General features: G+C 38.4%; 1 protein-coding gene across 1 annotated transcript; it reads right to left on the bottom strand.

Moving 5' to 3' along the window:
* Window positions 1–303: 303 nt before the first annotated feature.
* On the bottom strand, window positions 304–10,734 carry LOC107592339 (leucine-rich repeat and guanylate kinase domain-containing protein-like). The gene is made up of 15 exons (XM_016281874.1): window positions 10,711–10,734; window positions 10,490–10,633; window positions 10,071–10,151; window positions 9,900–9,986; window positions 9,519–9,625; window positions 9,158–9,277; window positions 8,215–8,311; window positions 7,266–7,379; window positions 6,955–7,156; window positions 6,603–6,719; window positions 6,027–6,145; window positions 5,793–5,881; window positions 3,248–3,364; window positions 1,074–1,231; window positions 304–866 (listed from the first exon to the last, which is right to left on the bottom strand). The coding sequence occupies exons 1-15, from the start codon at window positions 10,732–10,734 to the stop codon at window positions 703–705; spliced, it is 1,740 nt and encodes a 579-aa protein (XP_016137360.1). The 3' UTR covers window positions 304–702.
* Window positions 10,735–10,877: the final 143 nt, after the last annotated feature.

The following is a 10,877-nucleotide window of genomic DNA, read 5'->3' as shown; positions in this document are numbered from 1 at the left end:
ATGTATTATATTTTTTTGTAAAAACTATAAATATATATATATTATATATATATATATATATAGAGAGAGAGAGAGAGAGAGAGAGAGAGAGAGAGAGCGAGAGAGAGAGAGAGATTCAGGATTCTTTGATAGAAAGTTCAAAAGAATTTATTTGAAATATATATTTTTTGTGACTTTATTAATGTTTTTACTGTCACTTTTATTTTATTTAATACATCCTTGGTAAATAAAAGTATTACCTTATTTAAATAAAAAACATAATAAACCAAGTTAAAAAAAAAAACTTTTTTGAACCCAAAATTTTGAACATTATCGCAAAGTGATTATTTTGTAACATGAACATTGTAATGTAAAGTGTGACCTCCATAGTGCTTTCTTGCCTTACCTCCTGTGTCCAGGGATTTGAGAGCTTCGGGCCGTCTCCAGAGCTTAGATCTGCTAATGACGGATAAGCCTTCAGCCACTCAGATCACTCACACTGGAGGACACAGATGAGGGATGGGAATCTCCATATTTTCCAATGACCTGACTGGCTTTTGCCTCACAGCACTCACCACAGCTGTTCCCTTCATTGTCATTTATTGAATGGCTGGCTTGAAGCTTCAGGGGTTAATTAAACTTTACTTCAAAAAACTATTTTTGCCACTAACACTCACATGATGTGCAAATATCTATACCCTGTGCAGCTCTCTGTACTGTCAGTTACTCCTTTGAGCCAGAATCACTGGTCTTTCTTCCAGATGGGATGGGTGGCAGGACTGGTTTAACATTGGCACCTGGACGGCCTGGGGAGGAGGGGAGTGTTGGCGAGACCCGCTCAGAGACTGACCGAGGAGCATCAGGGGTCAGACCAGAGTCCATGTGACCTGCGAGACATCAAACAGATATGCATTAGTCACATAAACTAGAATCTAAGATCATCTCATGAGTAGGCATAGGTATTTGAACAAACTTCTAAATAGATATGTACAATATCTATGTACAGACAGCTTCTAAAACGTAAACGTATTATGAATGTACAAACTAGATGTTAAAATGTGTAATGTATGAACAGAGAGGAAAATGCTCTTCACCTCTAAGAGAGTCCCGGTCCTGTCCCAAAATAGACATATCCAAAGGCTCTATGTTAGGCCGTGACCCAGTGTCTGATCCCTGGGCTGAGCATTCTGCTGAGAATGCCCCTGCTGAGCTCCTCATGGACAAGCCAGAACTGGCACGAGATTCCTCCGAACTGAGACAGAGTGAAAGTAGACAAAGCGAGAGATTAATAAAGTAAAAAGAAAGTTACAACATTAAACCATTTTGATAAGGGGCCATTTACACGACAATGTTTTCAGCCAAAAACGGGAAACTTTTTATGCGTTTTGCCTGTTCGTTTACACGACAACTGCGTTTTGGGGACTGAAAATGTATATTTTCAAAGTGCAAGTTTTTGAAAACGCCACCATTATCGTTTCCGTGTAAACACCCCAAACGGGAATCTTTGAAAACGGTGACGTCATGCGCGTGCGTAGTACGTGTTAGGTATGTAGACATGCGCAGTATGTGTCGATTTTAAAGGCAAGCGCAAACAAACATACACAACAATGGCGGAGTACAGTAAGGGGTATAAAATAGAATTGGGATTGGGCCTAAGTCAGTGATCGGTTTATGATCAATGATATGGACATAATAGAAGCAATATATTCACTTAACTTTGTGTGTGTTTAATACTTCATTTAACTTCCACAATAATGTAATAATGTCGTAAATGATCTTTCTCAGCAAATATTGATGTAATTTCCATTTTTTAAATTGGTAAATTCATCAGCATATCATCTACTATGGTAAACTATGGTTCAAATGTTTGGGGTCAGATTTTTAAAATATTTTTGAAATAAGTTTCTGATACTCACCAAGCCTGCATTTATTTGATCAAAAATACAGTAAAACAGTACTGTGAAATATTACATTTTAAAATAATGTTTTCTGTTTGAATATATTTTAAATTTAATATTTTAGTCCTCAGTGTCACATCCTTCAAAATCATTCTAATATGCTGATTTTGCGCTCCAGAAACATTTCCTATTATTATCAATGTTGAAAACAGTTTAACAGCTGCTTAATATTTTTGTGAAAACCATGATACATTTTTTTCAGCAACAGAAAATTTATTCAAAATGGAAATTTTTTGTAACATTATAAATGTCTTAAATGTTACTTTTGATTCATTTAATGAATCCATGCAGAATAAAAGTATAAATTTTTCTTTAAAAAAAATTCTTACTGATCAAAAATTTTGAATAGTAGTCTAATTAATTTGACTGCAAATTTGAATTAACTAACATCCCAACAAAGTTCCTATTATGCCACAATCCTCAGTTCAGCTGAAAAGAAAATCCAAATAGCAACAACAATATGAAAATGACTCTCTCTATAGGACTCTGTTAAACACACACACACAAACACACACACACACACACACACACACACACACACACACACATCAGTGCTGAATAAACAAATATCTCAAGACACCCATTAAAAGCAGGTTTTAATAAGTTTTGATTGGCATCTTGTATTTTTTTAGAGAGTTGGCAATGGTCTCTTCACAGATATCCCATGATTCCACGGCCTGCATTTTCAATTGATTTCATAAAGAGCACAGTAAAATTCATAACTTCATTGCAAAGTAACAAACTCAAAATGCATATTGCTTTTCCCCGGCAGTTAAGAAACAAAAAGTCACTGTTTAACACAATTTGGACTACCACATTAGTTTTGTCATTTTTTTCCCCTAGCTAATAAGCAAAGCGGTGGTGCAGTCGAGGCAGCTCTGTAAGTCTCCCAGGATTCCTCTTAATGAGCTAAATTACAGTGCATTTAAATATCTTGGGGACATGCATATTTCACAGGAGCAGTCTTGTATTTCCTCGCCTGTTTAGAGTCTCTGAGCTCAAACACGGGAGAGGCAAAAGCACCGATAGTCATAAATCTGCATTTACGTGCTGCAACACATACATCTTCCAGATGGCCTGGGGTATGTCAGCTACCTGAACGCTTTAACTTTGAGCTGAGGATGAAAACTTTGATATTTGAGCCTGGATGTGTGTAAAATGGAGATGGAGGTTATAAACATAAAGGGAGAGGCTACAAGATAAAACACGTCCTGGGAAATGATGTACACAAGGAGAGGACTTTGGGGAAAGGTTAATTGGTTTGCTGCTCTGGGGCCAGAGGTGAAAATGTCAAGATGTGTGTGGCATACCTGCTGTCCTCATTGAGGTCAGGAACGCCGAGGCCAACAGGACGCATTGGGGAGGAAGAGGGGCCGGGTGGAGGCCGGGACTGAGACGCTAATGATGATGGAGCTGTGGGTGCACTCCTGTGACACACACAAACACACACAACAGTATCAGTAAAGCACCATAAACACACACACTCACCAGCCTGTGGTGATGCTCTTTGCTGAGGAGACAAAATTTGGGCATTATATACAAAAACACAATAGCTTGTTACTAATCTAGGCCATTGAAATGTAGCTATGTAAAACTAAATATAGTTACTAAAAAAATCAAATGGCTAAATAGTTTATCAACAAAACATAATTGAAATTTCACTGAAATATCACTAGGACTGAAATATCAGAATAAAACATTTCAACTACTTAAAAATTAACTATTTCAAGTTTGTAGTTGATACTGTAGTTGATAAGAAGTCTCTTATGCAACCAAAATCTTGTTTGATCAAAATTACAGTAAAAACAGTAATATTGTGAAATATTATTACCATTTAAAATAACTGTATTTTAATATGTGTTCAAATGTAATTTATTCCTGTGATGGCAAAGCTGAATTTTCAGCATCATTACAGCAGTTTTCAGTGTCACATTGCTGAAATGTTAATTCATGCGTTCATGACCTCAAGGTTAGATTATTGTAACGCTTTATTGGGTGGTTGTATTGCACGCTTAATAAACAAACTCCAGCTGGTCCAAAATGCAGCAGCTAGAGTTCTTACTAGAACCAGGAAGTATGACCATATTAGCCCGGTTCTGTCAACACTGCACTGGCTCCCTATTAAACATCGTATAGATTTTAAAATCTTGCTTATTACTTATAAAGCCCTGAATGGTTTAACACCTCAGTATTTGAACAAGCTCTTATTGCATTATAGTCCTCCACGTACACTGCGTTCTCAAAACTCTGGAAATTTGATAAAACATAGAATATCAAAATCAACTGCGGGCGGCAGATCCTTCTCCTATTTAGCGCCCAAACTCTGGAATAACCTACCTAACATTGTTCGGGAGGCAGACACACTCTGTCAGTTTAAATCTAGATTAAAGACCCATCTCTTTAAACTGGCTTACACATAGCACACTAACACATTTCTAATACTCAAATCCGTTAAAGGATTTTTAGGCTGCATTAATTAGGGCAAACGGAACCAGGAACACTTCCCATAACACCCGATGTACTTGCTACATCGTTAGAAGAATGGCATCTACGCTAATATTAGTCTGTTTCTTTCTTATTCTGAGGTCACCGTAGCCACCAGATCCAGTCTGTATCCAGATCAGATGGTCACTGCAGTCACCCGGATCCAGTCCGTATCCAGCCCAGATGGTGGATCAGCACCTAGAGACGACCTCTACAGCCCTGAATGTCAGCAGAGATCAGGACAACTAGATGAGCCCCAGAGATAGATCCCCAGTGAGGACCTTGTCTCCTAGACGGCCACCGGGACAAGACCACAGGAACCAGTTGAGTCCCGGGACAAGACCACAGGAACCAGCTGAGTCCTCTGCACTATGTGACATTGCTGCAGCCTGGAATTGAACTGCTGGTTTCATCCGGCCAGAGGAGAACTGTCCCTCAACTGAGCCTGGTTTCTCCCAAGGTTTTTTCTCCATTTTGTCACCGATGGAGTTTTGGTTCCTTGCCGCTGTCGCCTCTGGCTTGCTTAGTTGGGGACACTTTATTTCCAGCGATATCGTCGACTTGATTGCACAGACACTATTTAAACTGAACTGAGCTGGATGATGACATCACTGAATTCAATGATGAACTGCCTTTAACTGAAAATTGAGTGTTTACTATTGTCATTTTGCATTATTGACACAATATTTTCCTAATTAATGCTGTTCAGTTGCTGTATTGTTCTGTATTGTTAAAAGTGCTATATAAATAAAGGTGACTTGACTTGACATGAGCCTTCAGAAATGATTCTAATATGCTGATTTGCTGCTCAAGAAACATTTATTATAAATGTTGAAAACAGTTGTGCTGCTTAATATTTTTCTCATAACCATGAGACGTAACTATAGGATTCTTTGTGGAATAAAAAAAGTTAAAAGAACAACATTTATTTGAAATGGAAATCTTTTGTATTATTATAAATGTCTTATGTCACTTTTGAGCAACTGAATGCATCATTGCTGAATAAAAGTATAAATTTATAAAAATATATATATAATAAATTGTACTGTCCACAAAATTATGAAAAGTAGAGTATATTTATGCATGCAATTTAATTATAGAAGTACAGTGTTGCATCATTAGCTTTTCAATGTGCTAACGCTAAATTCTACTGAAATCGTTAGTTGTGCAGAGTTGTAGTTGCTTATGAAAAGCATTACAAATCAGTCACTTTTGAGGCTGAATTTGAGTTAGCATGATGTCTGCCTATGTAGACAGCAAGGCAGCTCACCAGATTTTGGACCAAGCCAATGTTTTGGGGTTGGATCAGTGATCTTCTATCTCATTGTCAGTCACAGTCTTTGGGTAATGTACAGTCAAGAGTTCTGTTACCTCTGAAACAGCTCGGCATAAGCACCAGGACTCTTCCCACTCAGAGCTTCCCGAATCAGCTGCTGGCGTTGGTGATTGGAAGCCATTTCCTATGGAGTTAAAAAAAATATTGTGTTTGCATGAGTGTGACTGTTCATTTAATTCCTATCTGCTATTCCTCGCCACGATAGCTTCTGTGGATTATATCAAGCCAATAATCGTGTAAAAATATCAGAATCAGTAACTCTGACTTACTGCAGGGGTCTGCTGAGGGGTCATTTTGGCCTGGATTTTGTTCTGGTAGTTTCTGCTGTAGGAGTCTATGAGGTCAGTGGCCTCTGTTGTGTTGGCTGCCAGTAACTCGCCAGTTGAGTCTACAACAGAGTTGTCGTAAGGGCACTCGGCCATCGTGAACAGATGTCTGCTGTGGCTGCAGCAGTGAAATGCCATAGCCTCACACTGAGTACAGCTATTTACAACTATATTCTTTATAATCCTGTCGGAGTGCCCCGCAGACAAAACTGACTTCATGTAAAGGCCCCATGAAATCAAATTGGGAGTTCTGTGGCCTTTAGTCCAAGTCTGTTATTTTGTAGATGCCAACATGTATAATAACATGTTATTATACTCCTAAAAACTATAAATAAATGCATAGATAAATAAAGATAAAAAAACCCTCTAAAATCTGAAATAAATAATTAAACAAACACTTTAAATAAAATAATTTGAATACTTTTCCAGATGAAATATCAACATTGAAAAGAACATGGCGCTTGCCAAGCAATTTCATTGGGTCTTAGCGTATGGCAAAATGGGACTGTGAAAGCTCACTTGTGGAGGTGTTGTCAGGTGTGACTGAGCTGCTGTCACCTCCTCCTCCATGCTCCTCTAGACCCAGGTACTCCTTCACCAACTGTTTTAGAGTATGGTAGGCCTCAGCACGGTCATCTGATGAGCACAATAGAAGAGGAGCAATAGAAGAGGAGCAATAGAAGGAGCAATTGAGTTTCCATAAAAGAAAAAAATTTATACATTTTTGAAAATGTCCTGCTCAGGCAAAGTTGTTTTATTGTCACTTAGGTGTTTCTTACAATTCACTAAGGGAAATCAAAAGTATATTCCTATAGATATATAGATAGAAGACAGTGTAATTGACCTTAATGGGTTGATAAAAGTTTGTTACCACAAGGGATGATGTTGTCAAAGAAGCCAGGTGATTCTCTGTTGATCTTGGCATAGAAGTCAATGCGAGACACGGCAGTTTCCATCTGAGTGTTGCTGTAGAATCCTCTTGCTTTCAGAAAGCAGACGTAAGTATCAACAACAGTGGGGATCAGCAAGACGTAACGGGGTTCAAAATATGAGTTCTTCAAACTATACACTCCCTGTATTGGAACAAACACACAAAAACGTCCAAAATATATAACTGCTGGAGCATTTGACCCAGTTTTGTGCTTGGTCAACATGGTGGAACACGTTTTCTTGATACCATACCTCTAGTTCCATATGCACACAGCAGGCCAGACCTTCACGAGCCACACGCTCAATAGTTTCCCGCGACAGGCCATACCAATGTCCTCCGTACTGCATCGTCTGGACAAATTGACCCTGACAGTGAGAGAATAAAACTGAAAAAGAGACTGTAAATGGAACATGATGGCATTGAGCTCAAATTCATCTCTTAATTGGGCATCATGGATGTTCAGCACAGATTCACTGCAGAATGACCTGAACTCTTGACCTTTGGGTTGCAAGGGAACATCGTTCTTCTCACATGACAAACCTTTGACCCCTGTGTTCAACTGCACCTGGGTCCATTTAGCCGCTGCAATGCCGAAGTCGCTATCTGTCAAGCTTTTACTCGCACAAAGCAATTCTCAAACACATGTTTCTACATCTCTGGTCAAGATGGTTTTAAAACATAAGTACAAATCCCAACCATGCTCTAATCCTCTACACTATTTGCTTTAACAGGCCAAGAGAAAAGCACCAAGGAACGTTTGCGTCTACAGAATGCTGACACACATCTGTGCTGGTGTGATATAGGTAGGGGAGGTTAGTCTGTAAAACTCGCCTCTGTCTTTCTCTGCTCTGGAGGCATAAGGTTATAATCACACATCAAAAGGCTTTCTTCCAGCCTCTATCAATCAATCACACTGGACTTATAAAGCAACACTTAAGAGCTAAACGAGATAGTGGAGGCAAAGACTAGGTGTGCGCTCTTCTAAGAAGCACCTGAGGGGCCTGGGTAAAAAGAGAATCTAGGGTGAATTCTTTCCCCTCTTCACATTTTTGGCATGTCATTGCTTTAAAGACCAATATGGCCTGAGGAAGTCCTTTTCTCCAGATGAATGGGCTTAAAACTGTAACACTAAAAACTAAATATGACTAAAATACTGCCGAAGCAGATCAGAATATGATAAAAGTCTGGACAGAGAATTACCATTTGAATCATGTTCTGAAATTCTTCCTCTGTGACAAAGTGATAGTCTGATCCATCCTCTTCCCCATAATAGGGCCCCCTGGTGGTGTGGCAGGCACTAAAACAAACAAATCGATTAAAGAAACTCGAGATAAAGTAGGACTGCATGATATATTGAAATATATATTGCGATATGGCTTAGTGTGATTATCATATGGCAAAGGCTGGTATTTAATTAAACAAATATATGTGCTGGGGTTCACTCAGAAACCAACAGTGCATGTACAGTAGGCTATTTATTTGCAGGCAAACGGCCAAAATAAAAGCTTGATGGTTTAATGTTTGATAATGAAGAAATCAAGACATAAATAGTACTATAAAAATATTATTAATTAATAATTTGGCAGTATGCTTTTATTTACCACTACAAAAGTATTGTTGAAATATAGTTCTTATTTTATTCTTATTTTTATAATATATTTATTTAATAACAATCCTAATACATTTATAATATTAATAATAATTATTATTATTTTAAAGACATTTAATGGGTCGACTGTAGGAATTTTGCCTAAGAAAAATCAAGTGGAAAGTTTTTCCAAATCATTCAGCCCCAAAAGTATGGTTCACACAAAAAAGTCTTCAGAGTAAAAAGTAAAAAAAAAAAGAAAAGAAAAAAAAGAATTTTATATAATTATTTTATATGCAGTTGCATACCCCAACAGAAAACACTCAAGAATGATGAATAATTCTATTCAAATATATATTCACGTCATCTTGAGAAAATTACTGTATTTGTTTTATATTGCAATACATATCGCAGAAAAACAAAATATTGCAATGTCATTTTTTCCCAATATTGTGCAGACTTTGAACAAAATATCACATAACACCGTACAAATTAATATTTCATTTGTTTACAAATTCATATTTTAGTGACTTTTATGATGCACTCCAAACTTACCCATAAGCAAAATAGTCACTGAATTCCTGGCACAGCTTATGGGCTAGTTCCCTCTTCCCACAGGCCTGAGGGCCAGTGAGGACCAACATGGGGTACGGAGCATCCAGACTGGGGAGAGTACTTGTGGAATAACATGTGAAAATGCATATTAGCTAATGCTATTGAACTTCCTGTGAGTTCAACCATGTAGTTTATAACCAACTGGGTGACTTCAAATAGCCTCTCTACACAGCTCCAGATTGATTTTAGTTCAGACTTGAGCGCTGTGAGTGGTTTGAAGGGCTTTCTGCTTGAGGGAAGTGGCCTTTGTGGACTAGAAACGCTCATAAAATGAAGAGGAAAGTGGATCGAAAAGTTGTACCTGTCAAAAATAACCTGTGGTTGCATGAGCTGGTACATCAAGTGGGTCATGTGATCTCTGGCTGCGATCACCTCCAGAGGAGGGTCGTACTTGTTCACAGCAGACACCTGAAAATGAAAGACAGGAATGGGACTCACTACTCAACCCTGACATAATCATTGAAATATGTGCTTTGTTTTCCGACAAACTTTCAGAGCTTTCAAGTTCTATTCATTTCAGCCCTTGAACACAGAGCTCTTGACTTCAACCAGCCAGCAAATGCTCTTCAAAATGTTAGGCAAAAATAGGCTTCCTCCATCTCAAAGCCATAAACAGCACTTCCCTTTTTAGAAACTAAAGATGTAAAGCAATCGTTCCTTCTACTCCAGATCACACAATCACCTTCTCCTCTGCAGTTACAGTGTGTTGATCCAGAATGGTGAGGTGCTGAAGGAGGAATATCACAGCTAGTCTATAGTCATCCTGGTCCTGCAAGAAAGTATTTGGCATTAAGAATAAGGTGATGACATTAGGTCCAGTATTGTGGTTCTGAGATGTTTATGGTGCCCTCACCTGCACTGGGTTTCTGAGGAGATTCATTTCTCTCAACAATATCAGGTCATGCAAATGTGCAGCCTCTTTTACCTCACTGATCTGATACACAAAGAACAACAAAGAGAATTATATGTTGAGTGAAATATCGTGCGTGATGCCACATTTACACTCTCAGAACTTCAACAACTTTCCACTGGGGCAGAACCCTCAAAGGGAGATCTGAGTAGTAGTACTTAGTAGTACTTTGAGGGTATATATATATATACACAGTACTCGTTTTTTCTGGCAAATTTTAGACTTTTCTTACATTTTAGACCTTTCTAATCATTTTCATTTGGCTAAATTGGTTCATTGTTGTGGTATTGGTGGTACTCTGAGGTATAACTTTAGAGTCATTTGCATAATATAATATGACAAGAATTTGACAGCTCCTTTACCAGATTGCTCTCAAGGTTGATGTTTCCCAGGAGATGGAGGTTTTGGAGACCCGAGAGGTTTTGAAACCGGTTACAGGACAAATCCAGAACCTGCAGGTTGCGTAGAGTCTGGAGATTCTCAATCCTCTGTATCACATTCCCCCTCTTAAAAAAACACACATATAGGCCTATACAACTATCATTTCAATGAGGTAAAGAACAGTAAGTCAAAAGCTCTGCACATGATCTGCAGGGTCATGTGCCATTTCTGTCTGGCTGTGGCTGGGTGATTGACAGGTGAGCTCAGGTTATTTAAAAGGCTGATGGGTAGGGACTGACAGTCGAACATCTGGTAAGAATGTCAGGTTTGAAATCAGGGTGCAATCGTTATGGTTGGGGCCCTCTAAAA

This window comes from Sinocyclocheilus grahami, unplaced genomic scaffold, assembly GCF_001515645.1.
Source record: "Sinocyclocheilus grahami isolate Dianchi unplaced genomic scaffold, SAMN03320097.WGS_v1.1 scaffold1.1, whole genome shotgun sequence".
Taxonomy (NCBI): Eukaryota; Metazoa; Chordata; class Actinopteri; order Cypriniformes; family Cyprinidae; genus Sinocyclocheilus; species Sinocyclocheilus grahami.
This window is presented reverse-complemented; position numbering and strand designations above follow the sequence as displayed.

Bases quoted from the DNA above. Each gene is read 5' to 3' on its own strand.
- LOC107592339 (XM_016281874.1), bottom strand. From the start codon at position 10,734: ATGGCACATGACCCTGCAGATCAT. The intron at 9,626-9,899 runs GTGATTGTGTGA...TTTCATTTTCAG, and splicing joins CTGTAACTGCAGAGGAGAAG to GTGTCTGCTGTGAACAAGTA. The intron at 3,365-5,792 runs GTAACAGAACTC...TGTGTGTCACAG, and splicing joins TATGCCGAGCTGTTTCAGAG to GAGTGCACCCACAGCTCCAT.